Source organism: Gavia stellata, chromosome 9 (genome assembly GCF_030936135.1).
Source record: "Gavia stellata isolate bGavSte3 chromosome 9, bGavSte3.hap2, whole genome shotgun sequence".
NCBI lineage: Eukaryota > Metazoa > Chordata > Aves > Gaviiformes > Gaviidae > Gavia > Gavia stellata.
Window position 1 is genome coordinate 15,296,832 of NC_082602.1, and position 26,078 is coordinate 15,322,909.

Sequence of the window (26,078 nt, forward strand, 5' to 3'; positions counted from 1 at the left end):
GAAAACTTTGAATACACATCCAAATTCTACAATATTTCTTACAAAGCTATACAGCTTTAAAGCATCGTGTCATTTTACTTACATTAGAGGTTATTTTATATATAATGGAAGCTAAATTCTGCAAAATTTCCTAGAAGAATTGTATTTTATGTAAACGTGCATAACCACTACTTTTCTGTGCAGTAACATTTCTTTGTATACTTCAAATGCCTTCAAACAGGTATCAGAATGAATTCAATGAAAATAGTTCTGAGTACTCAACCTGCTTGGTGATTTGTCAATAATATATTGTTGAATGGACTGTATCACATTCCTATTACATTGAAAACAATTTTTTGCTTTCTTCTAGATACCTTAAGCAATTCAGTTTTCACAGAGCATGTACATTTTGACAAGGTACCAGTTAAAATGATACTTTACAACCGGTTTTTGAGTTGTTACAAGATTAATAGCAAAAGGTAACTTTGTGACAAATATGTATTTGTCATAACATCCACGAATATTGTTGCATGCAGGTGTGAAAATATGCTTCTCCTCTCTCCTCCACTGATGAGAAGTCAAACAAGTTAGCCAAAAGACACTGGAGCAGAGGATAAACACCAGGACAGTCAGTACTAGTCTCAAGTGTTGCTAGTTCCTGTCATCTAGCTGACAGTCATAGAAACTGCTTGCTTTCCTACAACTCTGAACTCAAAGTAAACTGGATAATTAAAATAATTTTCTGTTCCCAGTCTATCAATGTCTGTGAGTGGTACTTAACACTGCATAGAAAACTGACCCTAAATTCATTGTTTTCTATTCTACTCTGATGGGGAGGGGCCATAGGTAGGGGGGTACCTTGATTTTTCCTGTGTGAATGAGTGGCAGGCTTAGCCCAAAAGTGGTCATGCTCTCTGAATGTTGAGGAGCTATTGCAAGTTAAGATCATAGCTGATACCAGTTATATTGCTTTAAATAAAAGTGCTTCCTAGTTTATCTGGCTGGCTGGCTGGACTACTTTGACCTCTTGTATCTTTTCTACTTCTGAGAGGAAAAACGTGATTAAGCAGGAATGCATCTTTAGTGGGAAAAAAAAAAATCCAATCTTAAGTTTATAGTTACCTATAAACAAATGCATATAGTGTGTTGCCATCCTGCTTTACATGTGATCCCAAGCCCTGCTTGTCACTAGCTTGTTCTCTTCATTATCAAGCATTACATCCTCTGGTATCATTGGTTTACTTTATTAGTGTGGATTTTACTTTTCGTCTAGAATATTGAGAGGTATTAGTAGAAGTATTAAATAACTTAAGGTCAAGAACATATCCCTGACAAGACTCCCAGGGAAGACATGCCAGATTCATTTCAAGACCTAATGGTTCTTTGTCCATTTAATGAGTGCCATGGCAATGCTGAGTAAATTACATCAGTGTTCATAGCTTTATCACTTAAATGTGATATTTAATGGAAAAGCTAATGGAATAGGATGTTTTTCTAAAATGAATACATCTTGACGACTTAATTACTTTGTAGTAGAAGTCTTTGTTTTGTCTGAGATAGATTGATTATTAGGCTTATGGATACTTCTTTTAAAAATATGGAAATGAGCATAACTTTCTTAAATATTTCTGGAACTTCTGTGAACTGTATGTGCCAGACTCACTGAAAACCAACATTAAGTAGTCCACAGAGTGAATTTTTAAGACTATTGGATGTGAATTACCCAGACATGATGACTTAAAAATGTCTGGCTTAATGGATGTGTTTATTAGCATTCTCCTTAGTCACGTTAGAAAGGCAAGTATGCCATCATGACATGATTGGCTTTTTCTCAGTTATATAATAAAATATATATGGGATACTTCTGTATTTTCTCCATTATTACTGAAATGATCACCATGCTGCTAGTAATAGAATGCTACAATTAAAATGTCTTTTATTTGCAATGCAGTAAGTCCATGGTTGGTTAACACAGTTCATAAACACTTTATTTTTGAAATTTGATTTTTTGTAAATACGAAATATATAGTGCTATTTTGGACTTCTGGGGTTTTTGTTGTTTTCTGTTTTGGTTTTTTTTTTTTGTTGTTTGTTTATGTGAACAGTAAATGTAATCAGTATTTTAATTTAAACAGCCTAAATTTGAATTCCATAATCAGTTTTCCTTTGTCTGCCAAGATGAAGTGATATAGACAACCCTCCCTTCAATGAAATACTCTTACTATTCTTCTGTGGTTATAATATTTAGAACTTCTAAATGTATATTAATGTTCTTCAGCATATGTTTTTCAGATAGACATTTCCATGGTGTAAACCAAACTTTTTTTTTCTACATGTATTATACAAAGGAACATAAGCAGCTAGACTTTACATTATCTGATATACTCAAATTGTCTATTGTCCTCATCGGTTAATGTTACATTTCATGGTTTTTCTGGACATCGATCCATAAACATTCATGATCATAGTCTGCCAAATTTAGTGATTCAGAAACACAGAACGTCATTTTGGTATAGAAGGACTGCTAAATTCTAAGTATTTTGTAGTAACTGATTTTAACTTTTTTACTCATATTTCATTCAGTCATACTCCCTCTAGGATCGTAATAGGATGGTAATATCAAGTGTATGGGATTTATGCTGAAAAATAAATCACTGCAATTCCTCTTAATAGCCAAACATTTTGTATTTTCTGGTAAGATGTTATGTAATTTTCTTCTCTCCATATCCCTTCTTGTCTAATCAAAATATGTTCTGAAGATCTGCATATTCTGTGAAAAAACACTCTAATGTTTTCTTTTTACCCTGCTTTTTTTTATCAGTTTCATTACTTTATGACTGCTCTTGTGTTCTCTAATGGTTTCAGTGGTCTTTCAGACTCTGTGATTAAGTCCCTTCTGCTCAAATGAAGGCTACCTGAACTGTACAGCTTTGTCTTTAACAGAATATGGACTAATGTTTTAAAAGAAGGAAACCCTTTCCCTCAAACTGCTTAGGGAACCCATAATTCACCTATGCTGTCTTCTGGCATTTGTATTCCTTTGCATGAGGGGCAGTTAAAAAAGCTACTTAGAGTGTCCAAAAAGATCATTGTGTTATCATTAATCAGAGGCTTTCCAAATTTTCCTGAGCTACCTACAACATGTAACTAATTTGCACACTTTCCTGGATTGTAATATGAGAGATAAGATTAGGGGTTTTTTATTTAACTAATTGTTTCTTATCTTTAGAAGTCAGCTGAAAGACCAGTTGAAAATAAAATTTCATGTCTTGGCTCCAAGGTAGTATGTTAACTTGTACAGTACCTTGTAGTCATTCAGTCTATTCATTATATATTATCCAGTAGTTTTCCCCCTGATAGCTTCTTTCACTGATTTCTTGGTAACTGTTTTTTTTTTTAATACATTGAAACTGAGTAATGTTGTTGCAGAGTGTGATCCTCTCAACTTTGAATTTTCAATGCTTGTTGTTTACACTATTTTATACTTTATAAGTAATATAATTAGTATCTGCATAAGCCCCAAACCAGAAGTCCTTATACCTAGAACATGAGAGTTTATATTCTGGTAATTTTAACGTAAGTTTTATGATTTCTGGTGACCACTTTTGAGCTTTATCTCATTTTGTATTTCTAAGCATCTAACTTCTGTAACACAGCTTAAAGGATCTCTTTTTATCTTCTAAGACCTGGACTAACTGTACTGAGATGTCCTTGTAGGTCTCATTAATTCAGCATCAGTTGTCTAGTGTGCTCTGTGGTGCATGAGGCTTGGTTTATGTGGAATTAAGAAAAGATGTGCTATGCAGTTTAAGTAATTTAGAAAAACCCCAGACCCAGTCATGTTCTTCCTGACCTTCTTGCAAGACTGAATTAGTCAGAAGCAAATCCTGTTGAGACTGGAATTGATATAAACTGATGCAAAGATATTGGGATCTCACTAGAAAGATTAGAAGTTAGGAATTCCATACAAGCCCTTAGAAAGTTCATATAGTGGCTGTTCTTACTGAATATCGGAGAGCTCCGAATGAACTTATGTACTCAACTGTGATTGGAAGTTTATATAAACCAGATCATTCATATCCTTTCAATAATCTTTTGGCAATTCCTTCAGTCAACTTCATATATAAATCTAAGAAAAATCAAGAGAGGATTTGATTAAGATTTTCACTCTTATTATAATTCCAAACTAAAAAGGAGAAACTTCATTAATATGTTTCTTTAGATGCACTGCTTGACCATCACCTGATAGGCCAAAACCCCGTTGGGATTAGGTAAGATTACTTCTTGTGCTTCTATGCTTCACATATCAATACGAGCAAAATTCTGACCTTCCTGCTTATGTGACATTTCAGAAGTAACAGTTGGATGGATAATAATTTGTAACAATGCTACGTTCCTCCTCAATCTGTTCCTTGAACCACTATTCAATTTTTGCAGTTGCAGTAATTTGCCATACAAAGTCAGGTGATGGGTAGAGAAGGAAAATTTGGGATATAGAGATAAGTGTTCTTCCAGCTAAAGTATTTAAGACTTTTTCTGAAGTTTTGGACTGCAGGGTATTTATACCGTCTGGCAGAGTTTCATACAATATTGACACAAGTCAAGAAAAATAGTATCTTTCAGTCAGCCACTTTTTGCCACTTGTTTCACATCATTTTTTTGAATTCCTAAGGTTCTCTAGTACTTCTGTATTTATAGTGTCCATGCTTATATTATGCAGGGCTTATTCTTGATTCACTGCTGACCCCCAGACATTTAGTATTCATTAACCTTGTTATCACCTTCAGCAGTGTTTAGTATCATACTAACTCAAATTCTAAATAATAAAATAAAAACAGAAACACAGCAGAGAAAATCCAGTCCATAAATGGAAGGACATTTCTCTGCATCACAAAAGTGTCTCTGAAGTTATTGATGCCTCCATAACTACTTGCACTGCAGTGGTGTACCTGATGGATTGCCAGAAAGTCTTTCCCAGTGAAGCTAATGATGCTCAGAGGGCAGTATTTGCTTGCTCTTTCTAACTACATGCTTTTGGATCTTTTGGCTGCTTTTTCCACTTTCTTTTGTTCAGGGAACATTTTAATATGGAGCAGTGTTAAATAAGCTGCTACGAAATTTTGGAGTGCACTTTTTTCATTCAGTCATTTAGTTTTTAATTCTTTTTGAAAAAATCAGTACATTGTGTGTTTGCAAATTTTATATAGGCTTACGTTAGTTATGAAACATTTTGCTCTAAATCTAACTACCAATCTTACTTTTCTGATTTAGTATGTGTAAAGGGATATGAAGCCAAAGAATTTGAATTTTTTTGGTGTTTTAGGTTCCAACTATCTAAGCTTATCTTGTCTTCAAAATTGCACAGGGATTTGCCAGAAGCAGGCTTTCTTATGAAATCTCCCTAGTTGCTACTTCAGGTCAAAAGCTGAAATATTGGAGAAGCAGCCTATTTGACTTTATCAGCTCTTTTGTTTGTTGCTAGTAAAAATATAGCAGATGGCAGATAAAGATCAGAAATGGAATAACACATTTTTAAATTTAAAAATAGTATTTAAACTTAGAAAAATGCGGTTTTCTACATAAGTAAAACTTTTAGTATATAAAACTTTTTTTTTTCTAAAGCCATTTTCTTGTTCCAGTTGTAAGTGATTTATACAGGGGAATTATTTTGCCTTATTTTTAAATCAGCTTCTATAAAGTAGGAAAGATGGAAGTGTGCTGTACAGGAGCAGGTCTAGTACATAACATTTTGTTCAGCATTATCCTGTAAGGAGTGCTGTTTTTATTAAAAATAATAATATTGTAGCATCACTGTGGAGGTTTAGCTGAAAAGAATCGTCCACTTAGTATCTTAACTGTCAAGTTCAATTTCAAGAGGTTTTGCATTCAAGTTAGGATATCTGGAGACGATAATCTGCATAATCAAAAGGAAAATGTTTTAGTCCCTCGTAAGCAAAGATGACTGAGAGCAAAATGGTTTAGTCTAGAGATTTCTGAGGTACTCAAAACTCTCCAGTGGTTATTTCTCCATTATCACCTAGTTACTCTGCTGCTCAGTATAAATCATCTATCAGCTTTATTGTCGTCTTAATTGCTGGTTATGTTTTTCTTTGATCAACGCCTTATTGTGTGGAACATTTACCTTCAGAACTGTATGAGGTTTTTGTGTACAGGTGCGCTCATGCTGCGCTACAGAGATACACTGCTTCCTTTCTAATCACTGTGCATCCAACAGTTAATGCCAATCTCATTCCTTCACACTGCAGCCCCTTGGTCATTCAAAGTGTCGTGTGCTTGAAGACGTAGAATAATTTCAGTTGATGCTAAACTTAGGGGATGCGGATGCATACCTCCGTAGCTTAGCAGAAAGGTCTTTTATTGCTATGAGCTAGCTGTAATGTTAGTGGCCAAGTATGGCATTGACACTGTGAGCTGATGTCGGAATGAATATTATTTTCACATTGCACCAGTTTGCTCGTTTTTACTTAATTCTGAGCTGGGATGCTTTTCTCTGAGGTAAGAGTCAGTGGAGTTCAAGGATGTAATGCCTCTTCAGCCTTGTGACAGAAGAAGAAATAATCACAATGGGATAAATATAAAATCATAATATGATTCGAATGCCTTTCACAACCTTTGTATTTATTCTGTTTTCAAAATTCAACCTTTGTGACCCTTTCCTGTTCAACATCCAAGTTCCATAGCTGCTATCGTAATTCTAAATCCTATAGGTGTTCTTACCAATGTTCTGTTACATAAAGGCTGCTATAGGTAATAGATATGATATTATTTAGAAGTTCACTTTTTAATTATGTGCTTAAGTGATTAATTATGTATGTAATAATAAATTAATTTTTATTATTACATATTAAAATTTATATACTGTATATACAATGTTAATATATTTTTATATAATTTAATTATTTAAAATTCAGATACTTATTAAAGCATAGTTAATGAAGTGTTTAGTAATGGCTAGATATGTGATTAGGACAATGCTAGCTCTTAAGAAAAAGTTATTTTTATAGTGGTTAGTTGGCAGGCAATATATATCATGATGGCGTGGCAGTCAATGAACATCTGAATCTCTACATGTAAAATATTGCAAGTATAAATTCAAATGAGATGGGATAATTTGTAAAGAAAATAGTGTGATCCCAGCTTTTATTTTCTATTAAATTCCATATTAACACTGAATTTGGATTCTTCTGCATTGTTTCGCTTTCTTTCCTATTGTGGGCAAAATGTAGATATCAGCACTGTAAAAGCAGAGATATCTAGAAAATAAAAACAAACCAAGATAGGTTCATCTGGATTCTCATGCTCACTCTTAACTTGGAAATTCATCTATAGGAAATGATACATAGTTGCACGCTAGGTGGATCATATAAGAAATATGTTGCATTCAGCGGAAAATAGCAAATGATACATACATTTGGAGGAACGGCATCTTCTAGGAAAATATCAGACACCTACTTTTCTAGGCACTGGTTCTAATCTGCTTTGATAAGGAAAATTTCTGTGCACTATCTATTCTTAGTGATTCGGTACCATTGGCCTACTAGTGCAAGCATTTGTGTGCAGTTAAAACTCACTGAGAATTTGCTTCTCAGTGGACAGATCACAGACAGATTTTTCTGTCAGACATGAATTTGAAAAGAGGAGTTTTAAATGCTACTCATTTTATTGGATTTATTCTTGATTCAGCCTTAGGGCTGAATTGACACTTGCAGTTCTTAGACTTTGTATTTAAACATGATACAGTACTGAATAGGTAAAGACTACTTTTTAGTGCTGGCATGAGGTGAAATAAAGGGTACTGATAAGTGGCGTGTGGACCTACATGACAGCTATATTTCAAAAAAGCGGTTAAAACACTATATTCTTTGATTTCTATGAAATCCTATGCCTAGATTCTTAATCTGACAGCTGGTATGAAATATTCTGTTTGTTGTTATTACAATATAAATTTAAACCATGTGCAAGGAATCATTCTCTACACTGAGTAAAACTTCTCTTGGACAGGCATAAATCTTTTATGAAGCTTGGCACACATCTGGTCAGAAAACTGATTTTTTAGATTTTTTTTTTATTGCATTGGATCATAATCACATAGAATTTTGTGGTGTATCATTTTCACAACCTGTTTTTCATATCTGCATGTATCTGCTCTTATCTATTCTTTAAATATTTTCTTTGTTCAATTCAAAGGCTAAAGAAGGTTCAATGGCTAGGATGCATTACATACCAGTTGATTAGAACTGAAATATTTGACTCCTTTTCAAGTCTTATTTTATAGTATGCTCATTGTTTCGTTGGCTGTTATGGCCCTTGCCTTGTGACTCACAAGAGCAAAGACAGGCAGAATTGCAAGTCTTTTTTTAAACCAACGTCCTGCAGCATGAGTCAGGCTTTAGATCTGGCCTTTGTCCTTCCTTTGCCTTTGTTCTTATCATTTGTCCTACCCCACGGTTACAGCCTCTCAGAATAGCATATTCCTGATTTTAGTGCAATTTGTTCCTGATGAATGCCAGGGAAAATTATACAAGATGCTAACTCGTCATTCTTCAGGAGGTGAAACTATTGTAGACTGAGTTGTAATGGGCACTTTAAAAAATAAAACCCAAGTTTCCAACCTTCAGTGCCACCTGTCTGCAAGATTAGCTTGCTGAGGTCTAACCTGTTATTTTAATGGTCATCTTGATTTTAGCAGCATCATCAGTAAAGTGTCCAATTAATTTATTCTCCAAAACCCAAAGAATTAAAAAAGGCATATTTTGCATCCTTTTTGAACATGGACTTCAGTATATAGAAAGGATTACACAACTGCAAGATTAAAAAAAAATAGAAAAATGAGAGATGAATAAATTGCTTTTCTCCCTAGCTCTTTTTTCCATGCGGTAAGTATGAATATTGTTTATCCTTCCCTTCATGCTTTCAGCCTTTTGTTAAAAATGGCACCACTATCAGTTTGGTGGGATAATACTTCCTTTATAAAAAATTATGTTTACAAGATAATACACTCTGATTTTATGTAAAGGTCTGCTATTCATTCACCGCTGGGTATATCTCTGCTTGTCTGACGGAATGTGACATAGTCATTGCCTGAAGTGGTATAAAGCAGCAAAGTTAATGTTTACTTATCTAGTGACTCTGTTTTTGTTGTTGCTAGTGCCAAGCTTTCTGAAAATGGTTTAATATCTTAAGACTTTGACATGGGAGATAAAAAAAAAAAAATACTGCAACTCCATGCATTTCTTCAGGACCTCAAGTTTCGATTGTAAATTTACCTTCTAAATCAGTTAGTGAGATTAATGAATGCTAAGTGCTTGGCAGAATGGACATTAGATTGTTCTGTTTTTGTCATAACCTGTAGACAATGCTACAAAGCTGTACCAAAAAGCAGTTGTTGGCCAACCTGTATAGCTTCTATATTCAGACACACCACGTTATTTTTTTTTTCTATGAATAATACTTTTAACCTTTGTGAAATAGGACCAATGAAAATTTTAAGGGCCATTTCTTGTAGAACAATGGCTTTTACACTGTAGTTTCAGAAGTAGCAACCTGAAAGAGATGAAAGATAACATGTGGAACATTTTGTGTTGCCTTACTGTAAAATAAATTAAAAAGCAATTTTCAGGGAGAGAATGGTCACCGGATATAATGAAGTTATTTTTCTCTACAGCAGTTTCTCCTTGGCAGGTTTCCTTGTGTTTCATGTTTTTTCTAGATTATGCTTTTGGGCACAACTGTAAGCAGATAGTATCCTACAAAAGCACAGCAAATCAGTCATCCCTGTCTAACTTGTGCTTTAGAGCACAATAATTCGATACCCACTTCTACCTAATACAGTGGTTGCCTGGGCCAAAGATCTGCTCTTCGCTTGCCCTCTTGCAAGATGGTATAGCAAGCACCTAGTTCCTGCATAGCCAAAGGTAAAACAGAGCTCAGCTGCTGAGAAGTCTTGCTTTCTTCTGCATATTTGAGATTAATGGTTTCACATTTGGATGGACTTTTGAAAGCAGGTTGTCATTTAATGGTAGCAATGCCTCCATAAGTATATCAATCCATTTTTATGGCAAATTCAGGGAGGGTCATGGAGTGATATGCTCCAAGGATACACTTCTGTTGAAAATATGGAAAACTTCACTCATTACATACTTTAATTATCTTGGGTTCATGGGAGGTACAGTAAGTTTTAACAAGTCATCCTAGAGCTCTTTAGAACAGAATGAATGTTGATTAGTTTGGAATAAATACTTTGGAGTGGATTGCACACATCTCCGGTGTTTCTGATAACACAGAGTTTAGGAGTTTTAAGTCTACCTCAGACTGGTAGACTCTCAACTGTGTCCTTCACAGGGGTAGGAAAAAGTACAGAAACACTGGAAACAGTGCCATTTTCCTATTGGCATCATCTTTATCTGCTTAATTGGACTTCAGACTTTCACTCAGATGCTCATCTGAGCTAGATGATGTGATATCTAAAAGGTAGGTTTTTTGCCAATTGAAGAAAAAAATAATTTAGCCTACAGAGAACAATTTTCTGTAATCTAGTTTTACATCTAATATGAAAAATTTGGTCAAGTAATAGGTAGATAATATAGGTGGTAGAGAACTGTACTCTCAGTGAAAACAATAAGCTGTCTTGCATAATCAGATTGTAGAACAATATGCTAAAAACCATTCCACTGGAAAGCAGAAACTTCTGCACAGGAAAGTAATACAAACATCTTTGTGTGGCTCTGTCTGTGATGCTGACTATGTCATGATCCTGCTGCTGCTGAAATTTAGATTCATATTTTTAACTTGTGGAACAGGTTTATTTTTGATTTATTTCAAGTTTTTGTCATTTAATTCATGTTTTCAGATATTGATTCATGGAACAGATTTAGCAGTGCACTGACAGAAAAAGGGAGAAAATTGATAAAAATCTGGGTATGCCAGGGAGCTGAGAGAGTTAAAGGAGTACTGTCAAATTACTAAAACCAAAATATAGGTTATGTAAACTAAACAGCTTGGCTCTTGCTATTTATTACTTTGGTACTGTTTTCCTTTAGAGATGTTCCAGGCTCACAGGTAAATGGATTCTACATCCAAACATTTGCCATACTAAGTACACTAATGATAAGTTTATAATTGGATAACAAGAAGATTATAATACTATTCAAGATGAAATACAAAAAGAAAGAAAAATAGTATGCCTTATATGGTAAAAAGTAAGTAGGACTATTTCAATTTGAGCTTTACAAGATGTGAGTAGTAACACAGATAAAGTGCTCACAGATATATTTTATATATATATGTATGTCTGCATGAGTATGTGTAGAATCAAAAAAACTTCCTGCTAGACTCAATGGAACTTTACTATTGTAACCAGAGGGAACATGACCAGGTTGTTTGTAAGAACATAGTGTAAAGGTTACAATGTAAAGGAGTCCTCTGATTCACTCACTGCACGTTACTTGAAATTTGTGTGTACTGTTCTCCCCATTTCTATATTTGGCATTGTCACACTTCAGTAACATTTCCAAAACACTTTGAGATCCTGTACATTTCCTATAAGCACATGGTGCAGCCTATTTTTGTGTCTGCTTTGCATTGTACTCCAGATGGCATTGATATATTTTTGGCAAATACATCTTTGTGGCTCCTCTGGGGAAAAAAAATAGGAATGATAAGCATATTCCTCGAAATGAAGATAGCTTTTCAAGATGAAGTTTGTATGTTATGCTCAAAGCAGGAAAGTTGACTAAGAAAGTGTATCATGCAAGGTAGTATCTCACATTGACATTTTATTTTAAAGAGTTTTTTCTAATTGAATGAGATGGTAGCTGACTGAACAAAAATCTAGTTTTGTGAATATTCACAGAGCAAGTCTGCCTGGAAGAACTAATGCGCTCTATTCTTTGTGCTCTTGCTTGATAGCTAAATTGTTTGGGTGTTTGTTTGTTTTTTTTCCCTTCAGTAATATAGCTGTCATTAACTGGGATTAGATGAAGGCTTGTTGTGTTTGTTTGGGTTTTTTTAGTTCATCTGGGATAAATCCTGTAAGAGTTGGCTGATTATATGACCTCTGCCTTCTGCATACTAGCTTTAACCGGAAGACAGATATGTAAAGTTGCTGAAGAAAATAATACCCAGTAAACAATTCCCTTTATATACATGAACTACAACTATATTCTTTATGAGAGAACCTGTTCATTCCAAGTGAACAGCATCACGTTTGTGGGTTTTGGATCAATGGGTGTGGTTCTTTGGTGTATCTGAAAGAAGCTTATGTGGTAATATCCGGATAGAAGATGGCTTTTAAGCTCTAATACATCATGGATCAGAGGAGCATCTGCACTGCCTGCCTGCTTCTGTGATTTGTTTTGTCCATCCAGTTTGTGATACTGTTTGTTTTGTCAGGCTGAGTTTTGTATTTGAATTAATTCTGTTTGTTTCATGCCAACAGAAGTGGACTAGATTATACTGAATTATCTTTTGGTAGCAACATGTAAAGGTGAACTTTGCATTATCCTGTGTCCAGTTAAATAAAACTGCTTCCAGAGAGTAGTTCTGTTAAGGAAAGAGCTCTGAGCTGTCTCTCCATGTTGATACGGAATTAGCAAAAAGAAGGGCAAATATATCACTGTCTTCGCTATTAGTGGATGCTGTGACTGAAGGCTGGACCACAATACTTATGTGCAGTGCTCCTGAAGCTGAAGATACATAGTCATGATTCCCAGCAAGATTTTAGTCTACCACAACCCTTCTGGGAGCACACGTACAGAAACTTATAAAAGTACTAGAAGGCATAAAAAATCTCTTGGAGAATTGTTCCAAAATGGATATCGTGTCAAAGCTGGACATAATATCCCTGAAAAGGAAGAACAACATACTTTTCGAAGCTCCTTGGTGTCTTGTTGTAGGGTCGGCTCATACTGGGGTAAGGTCCAACTCTAAACTTTTTGTTCAGAACTGTAGTTTGTGATTCTGTCTCTAGTGCTGGTGTTATTCTTTTCTAAAAAGATACTATTTAATTTTCTAACTTCTAAAAAATGCTAGAGGATTTCATTTACTTTATAGGAAAAATTCCTTCCCAAACTTGCATGCTGTAATGTACCCATATCTCCAATACCTCATGAAAGGGGTTCAGTAGTCACCTAGAATCAAGTAATTCAGTCTTTATTGAAGGATGGAACGTAATAATCTGCAGTGGTGGAGTTATTAAGAAATTCTTTTTAAAACTGCTGTCATTATTTTAACAGGTGTAAAAGTAAGTTAAAGAAGTGTGCAGCAGAGAGATTTCTTAACAAGTCTTTGATGCAGCATTGTTTGAAAGCAATTAGTATACAACCTATGTAGATTCTGAACTTGATGCAGTTTTGCTGTCCTGGTTCATAGGGTATTGATTTTTTTCATACTGTGGGTTGTTTTCCCTGCTTGTACACTTTCATAACGGGGGCAGGGAAATGTATCAAAGTATTTTGGCTGTGTTGCTTCCAAGAAATGGCGCATTATTCTCCTCCGATGCTATTTCTTCTCATCTTGTTCTTTGAGCTTTCATTTTCAAACCTATCTACAGGGAGTGGAATCTCAGGTTGCTCTGTGGCGTTCTATGAAGGCACTCAGGATAGGATTATTTTGCACCCTAAAAATTACCCCTCCATTATATGCATCTCAGAAAAGGTTCTGATTTCCTAAATATGGATTCTGTTTTCTTCAGTCTTCAGTAAACCATATGGTCTTAACCAAATATAGGGTAGAAGTAGCCATTGATAGGTATGATGAAGATACGAATGGGTGAATGGTTTGTCAGGAATAGAAATGGTATACAGAATGCCTGTGGATTGAATCCTTATACCAATATTTTGAATATGCTATTGACAGAAAAAGCAACATATGGCAATAAGAAAGGGATTATGTATCTCATTGATGAGAAATAATGTAACGCTTGATGGTGTTCTGGCAGATTGACCTCTCATTGAATGAAGAAATATTGCAATTCCTGTTTCTATTTTTTAGAATCTCATTAAAGACAGATAAGTTTAGCTGTCGTGATTTCCTCCTCTTCCCCTTTATAGATTTAAAACTGTAAGTTTCCTTTTTTTGGGGTTTGTAACCTATGGGTAATCCTTCTTGCTGCTGTATATTAGTCCAGCGGAAAGCGTCAGTTCAGCCAAGAGACTGCAAAACTGTCTGACAGACAGGAAAATACCATACTTCAGCACCTTCAAAACTGTAAAGTCAAATAAAGCTTAAAATAATGTAGTTTATTTTGCTGTAAACTTTATGGAGAAAATAACTTTCTACTGTAATTGCATTGCTACTAGCACGTAGTTTATTGGTCATGTTTATATCACTATTTTGGTCTAAAGCATCTGTTTTACCGGGTCCTTAGTAAAGAGTCACAAAGTGATAGCTGCAGAGTATTTGCGCCTCTCCTCACAGAACTGAACAAGTATGTAGTGAAATGAATAAAAACGCTCCTGTTGTATTCTAGATCTAGCCCAGTATTTCAACATAGCATATTATTTCCTGTTGTACAGATCATTGATTTCTGTAATATTTAAGATTGATTTCAGTTTTTTGGGTGGTATTTGACCTCTCTTAGTGACCCTTCAAAATTGGCCTGAAAGGTGTGGATGTATCAATTTTTCACATCTAAATTCAGTGTATGGAGTTTCAGGAGGTAGGCATTTGATCTGTGGGAGTCAGATGTGGTTGTTGGGGGGGTTTTGTTGGTTGTTTTTTGGGTTTGTTTCGGTTTTTTTGGTGGGTGTTTTTTGGTCTTTTCGTTTGGTGGTGGTGTGGGTTTTTTTTGTGTTGTGGTTTGGTTTTTTTTTTACAGATTCCAGGTTGAACACTCAGAATCTGAAATAAAATTACACCACACATGTTACCCAGGAAATACCTAGTAAAAATAATAGAATATATTGCACACATATTTTACATTTTCAGTGTACTTTGAAAATGGTCTGTTAGCTGTACAGGCAACACAGGTAGCTAAACAAATATTTTTACAGTAAGAAAATTGTAGTATAGAATATTATATCCTATTCCAGTCAGATCTCATATGAAAATTCCAGTATAAAACCTCTTGCCAAGAAAAAGGTGAGTGACACGATGGAGACAAAACAGCTGGTGTTGTTTAGCCTGGAGAAGAGGAGGCTGAGGGGAGACCCTATCACTCTCTACAACTACCTGAATGGAGGTTGTAGAGAGATGGGTGTTGGTCTCTTCTCCCAAGTGACAAGCGATAAGACAAGAGGAAATGGCCACAAGTTATGTCAGGGGAAGTTTAGACTGGATATTAGGAAAAACTTCTTCACTGTAAGAGTGGTCAGGCACTGGAACAGGCTGCCCAGGGAGGTGGTTGAGTCACCATCCGTGGAGGTATTTAAAAGACATGTCGATGAGGTGCTTAGGGGACATGGTTTAGTGGTGGACTTAGTAGTGTTAGGTTTATGGTTGAACTTGAGGATCTTAAAGGACTTTTCCAACCTAAATGATTCTATGATTCTGTGATAACGCTACTCCCAGTCTCTGCTTGTTTCCTACTGAGCCAGGTTCTCCTTGACTCTGATATCAGTCAATGTCAAATGGATTTTAAAGCCCTCAGTTTGCTAGATTTTCTATTGAAGGGGATTATAAAACTCAGAATTGAATCAATAGATGCATTACTAAATCCAGTACCCTAACACTCTATTCCACTGAGGCAGATTGTACTCCTTGTTCAGCACCTGGTTGGGAACAGTGACTGTTAGGCCAAACAAAAGTGTTTTCCTGCAATATTCATTCTGCTGATGAAATTTTATATGAGCTGATGTTTCTATATAGCTGGAAAGAATATTATATTCCAGTTAGGTTTTCATAAAAAAGACCTTTGGATGTCCTTTGAAGGAAAACCAAGAATATAATTTTAATGGGCATTGAAAATACTTGAAATACATAACTTGTATAGGCTTCACAGGTGTGTTGTCATGAAAGGTTTTCCTGATCTCTTTTTCCTATACATATTGATTTACCAAAAGACTTTTTTGACCAATATAGAATATATTTTATAATAAATACAAAAAAAATACTGATGTTTTTATAAAAGCTAATTAAATATAAACATGTTGTCTATAAAATATGAAGAGGTAGCATCATACAGGATCACGGTATTTTGTCTATGAAGTTTTCATTCTCTCATCTAGAGAATCTGCCTTTTCTTAGTGCCTTTTAATAGGGCTTATGCCTTGTAATATCCTGATACTATCAATGTAGGAAGACATTCTTATTAAATACCACTTTCTTGCTAGGATGATGGAACTCACAGATTATTTACAAGGCAGGAAGTACAGAAAACCATATAAAATGGCATGTGTATAGGAACCTAATAACAGAACTGTTTGCGTCTTGAAAAGAGTAGAATACTGGAAAGAATTAATTTGCCATCATGATAAGGAAACCTGTTATTTTAATTTCATTTTTGTTCTTTGTATTTGCACCATACAAAGCAGGTAATACACTGAGGTTTCAGAGATCAAAATTTGATCCTTTCTGTGTAATAATTCCTTTAGCTATAAAACACAGCCCCACAAGTAATGTCCTAGACAAGGTACAAAGGTTACAAGGTGATTGTAACCTTTTACAATTTCAAGCCAGTTCCATTTGTAGTTCAAGTAAACTGTTCAAGCAAACTCTCCACTTTTTTTTAATTCCCTTCAGAGAATAGAATTTTTAAAAACAGTGTAGTCTGTAGCAAATGCAGATCTTAATCCGTAATGATTTTCTTCTTCCACAAAAAATACATTGAAACCATATTCTTTTTGTTCTGTCATTTGAGTCTCAGCAACTAAAACATATCTTAAGCATTGTAAGAATTTGAAGATAGAGGTTTTATTGCTAAGTTTCATGTTTCTCAGGCTTCTTTTTGAAACATTGCAGTGGGTAACTTGGCCATCTTATTAACTTCAGATGCAATGCAAAGCATTTGAAAGGAAGGATTTTCCTTCCACCAGCCATTTTTCAAAAAGTTCCTAGAGTGGAGTGAGGGAGGTAGCTGTATGGAACAAAGCTGAGAAAGTTCAGGGTTGCTAGTAAAGGTCCTTTCCATCCCTGTCCAGCCACATCTCTTTGTACAGAAGTAGCAACTGTGGGAACTACTGCAAGTGGAGCAGAGGGACATGTCTCTCCAGTTTCAGTGCTATGATCCAAAATGATCATCCTCTAATTACAAGTGGATCTGAAGTTTATAATTATTAAACATCATTTTATTGCTTTTCTTCTAGATCCCCAAATCCAGTTTTCAAGTTGTGATTAATCTTCAGAGTTCCCCACAGTCAGTAATAAAAAGAAACTTTATATCCATGTAATAGACAGGAGTGATCTTCTACTTTGTTAAGGCTACTTATGAGCCTTAACAAGAGTAAAAATTTTATTTAACAACTTTCCAAGAATACTGCAGAAATGAAGCCTTGATTTAAACACATCTCACCATATACATCTTTGCTCTTGAGGGGAACCTCTTGACTCCACTAAGATGATGAAGGTTGTGACCAGGTTTATATGTTTGCCAGGACCAGTCTTTCCTTAAGTTTCTAGAAATAAAAAGTGGTTTATAACACTGGAAGTGGGTAAAATAAATGTCAATAAAGAGCAAGTATGAGAAGAATCTGCCCTGGACCTAACTATAACAGTCACAATACCATGTTACACAACTTTTATGTAACTCTTGGCTGCACTGTGTAATAAAAATTATCCTCAAAGCCTTATTTTAATTTTATAAGCTGTGCATGTGTGTAATACATAATGTACTTTTATTCACATGCCAAAGATCTGCAGCCAAATTATTTACTGTCAGCATAAGTCTCTTATAATTTAAGCCCTTAATCTTCTATAGTATTTTCTTTTGCTCACACTCCCTCTATGTATGTCTTGCTGGCTTTGCAGTTGTTTGGGAATTGCTATTCATGCAACCTGATTTCAACACAAAAATGCTATTTCTTTGTAAAAATTATTGCTTCTTTAAATAGTCAAAGTGTAATCTATTCCTATAGTTATGGTCCGATGGGAAGAATTATAGTAGATTTATCATTTTTAAGACAGAATGTGTCATTCCTCTGTTCTCCAGCTTGAGTTTTTGGAAATTAGGGTGGAGATAGGGAGCATTATTACAATAAAAGATTTTACGTCATTAAGATTTACCAATTTAATCAGGCATATACACAGTCTGCTTTATCCAGGTTATCAGATCTCTTGCCCATAATCTCTTATTTTTCACTAAGCAACATGGGAGCTTGTAGGACTGAGGAGTTTCAGATCTGTATGTGTCTTTGACAGCCTGGAAGAGAAGGACATGTGCACTAGAACTACAACGGAACCTCAGTGAGGTTTTTTCCCCTTAGCTTTCAGCCTGTATGTCTCCTTCCATGGCTTCCTACATAAACTAAGGGTTTCTGGTAGGATACTTCAGCTATAAAGGAAGTAAGTTTAAAACAATTTGAAAAAGACCTGGTAAGGATCTTGGAACCATTAAATATGGAAGAACATTTCAAAGGTATTTGACATTTTGTATGTTACCTATGTTGATTTCATTGATCACTGTTATTGTAAGTGAATTGTTGTTATAATTTGAATTATTCTTTACTAGAGCTTTTTTTTTTTCTTTACTGCAGGTTTAAGATTTTTAAGAGCCCTTAGACTGATACAGTTTTCAGAAATTTTGCAGTTTCTGAATATCCTTAAAACAAGGTAAGACCTTTTTCTTACATACTGAGTTAGTTGCATTGGTGACGGAACATAAATGGCTTAGGTTTGTGGTCCTAGTAATAGATTATTTTCTATTCTGGAAAAAATAACTTGTTTTCTATTCTTTAAACCTTTCTCTGCTGATGAATGATTTATCAGTGTCAGCATCTTTTGCCATGTGATCAGTAGAAGATCTTACGTGATGTGTTGTTACATTTGAAATATCTGAGTAAGACTGAGTGCTGCTAAATTAAAAGCAGAATGAATTAGAGAGCTCTGCACTGATTAAATATTTCTTCTTTCCACATAATCAGTCCATATTCTGCTGCCTTGGAAAAACAGAAATCACAATTCATTCAACAGAATACAGCTAAAAAGTATTTTGAGATATAATCATTGTGGCTCTATTTCAGTTTTTTTGAACTGAGCATTCTTCTTCACATAAAAAAAAAATATTAAAAATTAATTTTACACTCAGCTATCTTTATATTGTGTTCATTGTCATTAGCATTTCTTTCAAAGACTATTTAAAATATTTCAAGTAACCTTCTGGCTTTCACTGATTCTTCAGGCTATTAATACATGAAAGTTGTGCAGAAGCAGCACAACTTTGAACAAAAGATCACTTTGAAGGGGGGGGGGGGGAGGGGGGCGGGGAAGGAACCTTCCCATGCCTCGCAGTTGGAGACACATTGCCTTTCATCATTCCCTAAAATGCCCCAGCTGAAGTACTGAATCCAGCTTTCAATAATTACTGTAACCTCAGTTCCATTCTGAAATCCTATGCTTTCTCCATCAGTTGATGATGAATGTGCGAAGGCTTTATGTGCAAGTAACTCCATTTACTTGCTATGTTAATTAGTAGTGATGGGGAAATAGATCCTTGAGACTTGTACATGCTCATGGTAAACAGCTGGTTCTTCAACCCCTAACCTTGAAACTATTCCCTTTGCTGTAAAACTTTCACACTATCTGTCTTTAGCTGTGTGGCTGTAAGGAATCCAGTTCTTGTCAAATAAAGAATCAAAGACTGTGCAGTGATGATGTGGTCCAATAGCATAGAATGTTACCAGTATGGTAGAGGAGAATAATTTGTGCAGGAGCTCAGAATATCTAATGAGTTCACATTTAGCACATAGAACAACCTCACCAAAAGAAATGACAGTCAATGGAAAAGCCCCATAAACTCAAAGGATTTGGGGTAAAGGCTAAAAGCCCCTTCAGGAGTGGTGGATTTGTAAACTTCCAGATCCATAAATGAAGGGATACTGCATTAACCACATTCAGTGTATTTAGAGCTGGCTTATTCAAGATTGACCTGTTCATTTAAATAGCATTTCTCTGGTCCAAAATTTACTCTTAGATTAGATATCATAATCTCTGTGGTTATTTACATGAATGTCCAAATATCTGTTAAACCCAAATGTTGATTATTAGAAAGCCCGTAAAGCAGAGCTTCCTTATATGACTGTTTTCAACTAGAGGCATTTCAGTGTGCTTGGCATTAATAACAAGTAACTACTGACAAGATGAGAAACTGATAGGGTATAAGGGCACTGTTGTGTTTTTAATATTGGATGCAATTAGAGAAGAAATTTTGTCCTTCTTTTGCTCTTTCCCTCAGTAAAGAAAAAGGTTTACTCTAACCTATAAATTAAAATTACTCCTGGAATTAGTGACTGAGATATGAGGATTAAAGAAACATATATTATTTACACAATGGGCAGAAGGGCCATTCCAAACACTGTAATCCAAAGGAAAAAGCTAAACAATGCAAAAATAGAGGCAGTGAGAAGACTAGCAAAATAATGTGGGAGTGTTAGATAATTACTAGAATATCCAAAAAGTTATTCGTTATATTTGAAAAGAACCAGTAAGGCAAAGCAAAATTTTACTGCAGCATATTAAAAGACTGTACTCTGCCAATGATCTATTTGTTTCCCTAATTTGAAATTAAATGCATTTTACTCAATATTTTTTGTTCCTGTGTTTTATGAATAGAATGAATTCTGTGGTGTTCAGTTGAAAATTTCTCTCCTTCACTTCACTCTTTTCTAATATTTTTCAACAAAATTACAGAGGCTTAGGCAGGGCTCAAAGTAAGGGATTTTGCACAGATGTTGGAAAGAGCTTAAAGAGCAGGAGAATGTTTGTGACTAATCCTTCATCTATATTTAGACTCTGGCGGAAACACAGAAGTATTTCATAGAGGAGAGATAAGGTACAATGTTCAATAAATCTGCAAAAATAAAATGTACCAGAAAAGTCATGTATATAGTTATTTTTAATGACTCCTGTCATTTACTTGTATTACAGTAACATGTGGAGCCACTCCTGTTCTAAGTTCAGGTGAAGGATGATATTTAGCCTTTCATAATGGAACTTTGCATCAGCATGATTTTATTTAATCTAGGAATCTGTTGTTTAGAGTCTTGTGCTATGACTGAATTTTATCACCAACAACATATGAACCTTAATCAACCATACCTTAAGAAAGAGAGAAATAGGGAATATGTGTTGATGTAGGTGAATGCTAATTAATTGCAGAACTGCTGGTGTATTATCTGATTTTCTAGTATTTTTGTATTTCTTTCCTAGTACCCACTAGTGCCCACTTCACTAACAGTAGTTCTTAAAAATATTTTTAATGGAGCTGGTCTGATTAATTTTCCAGGTTCATTTCTCAACTTTGTTTTGAAAACAATGCATTTTTATTGTCCTTAAAGTCTTGTCCTTCAAGTCTTGTCCTTAAAGTAGTTATAAACAGAAATATTAATTAGTTCTACTGCAAAACTACTACTAACACTGATAGTGAATTTTTCCTGATTTTTATGCTTTTGGAATGTATTGCTTTAGGAGTAGTAGTGATTTTTCTGAGGCATTATTCTTTCTTAGAAATGTTTTCAAAAACAAAGGAGAGCTATTCCTGATAAAGTTCCGTGAATGGGTAGGATTATTTAGACATAGTAATACATGGACTTCAGTTCCTTGTGTATTTGTTGAATATCCTTCTTAGCTTTTGAAATCATAGTGATTTTTGTAAGAACAGAAGGAATGAGCTTTACCTATTTCTTCCACAAACTTTTAAGTATGCTGAACTGAATGAGGTCCTTGCTTCAGAGTCGCTTCTGGCTACAATAGGGAACATGCTGCTCAGTGGGGCTAAAAAGAGTTTGCAGAGTTTGACTGGTAGGTTTCAATTTTTTGGGTTTTTTCTTTTTTTTTTTTTTTTAAAAATGTGTGTGTGAAGTATGAGATACTCTAGCTCCATATGAATTTCCACAAAGTCCACAGGAGTTCATGCAAGCAGAATAATATGAAAAGTACTTAGGACTTTACACAGGAAGCGTAAAATACCTAAGTTATTTAATTTGGGAGTCATAATTTTTTCACAAAAGCAGCATGACATTGTCTGCAATAGTTAATTAATTGTTTGCTATAACTGCAGGGAAATAGTCTTCCCCTGTGGTCATGTGTGTAAGTGTTAACGTTTGGTGAGTATGCAACAAAAGCCTCCTCTTGCTGTTAGTTTTTAAAGCCTCCACAGGTCTGGGGTCGAAAGCACAATGAATATAAAACCAGCATACACGGTAACAAAAAATGAAATAATTCAAAAAATATCAGTCAATTGTATGTATAAATGCAGTGTTCAGCGGCTAATGTTAATTGGCATTGCTCAGTTTAATTCATTGGACCCACATGGATGTATTCCGGGGTAGCAGAATATTTGCATGTAAATAATTGCTGAAGTGTATAGCAATGAAAAATGAGAAGGTGAGTGTACTGACAGGCAACCAAATTATTTCTGAAAAAGCATTATTTATTTTTATTTGTTTGATTATGAGTACAGATGTAGCTACAGATGTAGTTCTGTTTCCTTTCTGCTCTCAAATGCATTGGAATTTTTCTAAAGACAAAATAATACATATTTTGCATAGGCTTTTGATTAAGTTTTTAGGGAGCCTGCATCTCTTCAGAAATCATCACCAGACTCTTTCAGTCTAAAGTATGCAGTTGTATGCAGGTACATATTACAAATGTGTTATAAAATCCCGTCTAAGTTCCTATTTGTTGTTGTTTGTTTATTTTCAGTAATTCCATCAAGCTAGTGAATCTGTGCTCTATATTTATCAGCACGTGGCTGACAGCAGCTGGGTTCATACATTTGGTAAGTATGTTTGAAAATAACTTCATTGACTTTTTCTCATGGATCATCTGCTCTCTGAGCTACTGTATTACCTGTAGCTGCCTTGCTCTGGATAATCCCTTAACACATCTGTAGAGTACAATAAAAAAAGACATCACAGCTTCCCGAATTTTAGGCTTCTACTCAAAACTGATTCTGAATAGTCAGTAATACATCATTAACCTCAGCAATAAAATATGAGACTTGAACTGATGCAACTTCTTGAATGATTACGATTTACCAGTAGGTGGCAGTGTTTCCTAAAGAACTACCCGGCTGCTTCCTGGCAGGCTTTGGGAGAGCTGAAATGATACTGAGGTCCTGGGAAATCAATGGTTGTGCCAGAAGAAAGCAGTTCTGTATTTCCACGAGAAGTAATGGGGTTGCTAACATTCCGGGTAGCAATTTTTTAGAGATTATTTCCTTCTCTTTTGTTTTTACATGTCTAATTTTTTTGGTGTAGCTTTCAGTCGCTGATAACATAGATTTTTGTAATAGATTTTTATTATGCTTTTAACAATACCTGAAAAATGTAAGAGACAGTACAGAAGTACATATGAGTTCATAAATGTGAATATGCATCTATTTGATAGGTATATGTCAATTGTGTATTTTAAACTAATAGCTTTTACTGATTTGTTTGGTCAATTTAATTAAATATGGTCAAGTCTTTGTCCTTTAAGTACATTTTATGATCAACTTAGAATCAGGAAAATTTCAAGGTGCTAGTAGTAATCGGTTATTCAGGATTGGTTTTGGACTAATATTATAGTTTAATGACATTGATGTTAGTCCAGAGCAGTTTAATTGACTTCACTTGAATTACCTTGAGCTGCATCCGGCTATATAAGATTAAATTCAGAACGTTTATCTTCTTGTTATACCAGATAGACATTTAATTTTCACTCCTATAAAGATGCACTGAAATTTTGGATGTTTTTATTTATGTTATACTTCTCAATCACGGATGACCACATTTTTACACTTCTCTGTGCAAATATAGCATTTTTATCATAGAAACATTGGCTTTTTCTATTTTTGAACCAAAAAAAAAAGAAGGCAAAAAAGCACTTTTAAAAATTACATCAGGAGGGATGGAATGCTATTTTCTAGGGCTTGGATTTTTTTTTTCCCCCAGCATAAGTTTCTCTATTCTACTGTAGGAATCCTCAAACTTCAGACTTTTTACTGTGGAAAATGTACAGTCCTTTCCCACTCATAAATTTATAACTTTGTCACATACAGTACCTGGCTTCTTGGAAAAGTAATAGTGTATCACTAAACTTAGGATGTCACTAATGCCTTTAATAACTACATAATGCTTTAAAATAAAAACATTAAGAAGTATAATTGCATTACAAATAAGAGTCAATTTGCAAAAGTTCTGAACAAAATTGCTATAAAATGAACTTACCTAGCTGCATTAGTAAGTTTTATATTATTTAGTGGTGCATGGAGAAGATGCTTTCCATAAATGTTATGAGTAGCAAGGTTATGGATATTGGCAAAAGAACTGTAATGCTATAGCTGGGACAGGGTTAGGTTCTGTATTTGTTCAAAATAAATCGCAGGAAAGGATCCAGAGTTTATATTATGTGCCAAATTATATAGATATACTCACACACACGCATATGTGTATCAATAGAGTTAATTTGTGGTACAACTTTATTAATTCTTTATATGTTTTCTTGTACATTTTAGGTGGAGAACTCAGGGGATCCATGGGAAAATTTCCAAAATAATCAACCTCTAACATATTGGGAATGTGTTTATTTACTGATGGTTACAATGTCCACTGTTGGCTATGGAGATGTTTATGCAAAAACAACCCTTGGTCGCCTTTTCATGGTCTTCTTCATCCTTGGAGGATTGGTAAAAACTCTTTTTTATTTAATATTACTATTCCAGCTACCTTAATACTTGATCTTCTATATCTCAATGCTGTAATTAAGAAATAATAATAACTGGTTTAGTGAATTAAAATTAATTATAAAACTTTTAAATATGTTTAATACACCCCATTTTTTTCTATAGTTATATATTTTGGCAGAGCTTGTCAAATTAGTCCTGTTTAGTAGAGCCAGAATTTTTCTAATTTGTTCAAATGAGTAATGCATGTGAATACATGAAGTGCCTTAATATTTTAACTTATAATGTTATTTGTAGTCCTTTACTTTTTAGTGACTGACTGTAGTGCATTATTTGAGGCTGCTATTGATACTTAAAGGCACTTTGCGGTTTCAGAAGTCCTACCTACCCTTCTGTGTTCCTTCCCAGAATTCCAACAAACACTGTGGCTTTGGACTGCCTTAAAGAGCAGCTTGCCTGATCCAGATGATGGCAAACCGCATTCTCTTTAATTTCAAACATACTTTCATATCATGTAGCACAATTTTAACTCGCAATTTATCAAACTGGCCATAACCAGTATCCTTTTATATCAGCAAATTCTCATGTTCTTTGTCCTGTATGTACACAGCACCAAAGTTACTAATTGTCTTATGTCATCATTTCTGTTATTTGTCAGTGTTAGTAATGTTATAGGGCCTGTCACAATGTTATTTTCTAAAACAGCAAGATTTATTTTAATATTTACATTGTGCAAGGTAAGTGCTTTATGGATGACTCACAATATATATTGTGCACATTACTAGTTTATTCTCATATGTTAATTTCACATATACATACATCTTACAGAGGTGATATGTATATAACTAATGTTATGATTGCTATATATGAGACACATACAAATATATATATATGAGTATATATATGAGCATAAATATATGCATTCCCATCTATCTTTATTGACATATGAAGACAAAGACCATGTCAACTGGCAGTAGCTCTTTGAAGTATCCATCCACAAGGAAGATGTTTGTTGGACAAAACATGGCAGAATAATTTTTATTTTCTCCTCAAAAACTTTTTTCTATCACATGTTACTCCAATAATTTTAAAAACATAAACTTTTGGAAAAGGTTTTTTTTTTGGGGGGTGGGTCGGGGAGTGGGGTGTGACCTTTTTGTTTTTGACAGGGGGAATAACCCCTGATTACATCTTGGTTTTGTCTTCTTTTGAATCCTAATCATGGGGGAAAAAAGTCTGTCTTTTAAAAGAGAAATGTAACAGTAATGATAATACTTATTTTTGGGTTTTTTGCAGTGGAGCTTGGATAGGTTTTTTCCCCTTT

The 26,078-nt window shown here is 34.6% G+C and overlaps 1 protein-coding gene across 11 annotated transcripts in view; it reads left to right on the forward strand.

The window, feature by feature from the left end:
- Nucleotides 1-26,078, forward strand: part of KCNMA1 (potassium calcium-activated channel subfamily M alpha 1) — a 511,181-nt gene that overhangs the window by 316,513 nt on the left and 168,590 nt on the right. For all 11 annotated transcript variants that reach the window (XM_059820930.1, XM_059820929.1, XM_059820934.1 and 8 more), the window contains 3 exons: nt 18,627-18,702; nt 22,792-22,867; nt 24,587-24,757. In XM_059820930.1, the coding sequence (XP_059676913.1) occupies nt 18,627-18,702; nt 22,792-22,867; nt 24,587-24,757 (323 nt within the window). The remainder of the gene's footprint in view (nt 1-18,626; nt 18,703-22,791; nt 22,868-24,586; nt 24,758-26,078) is intronic.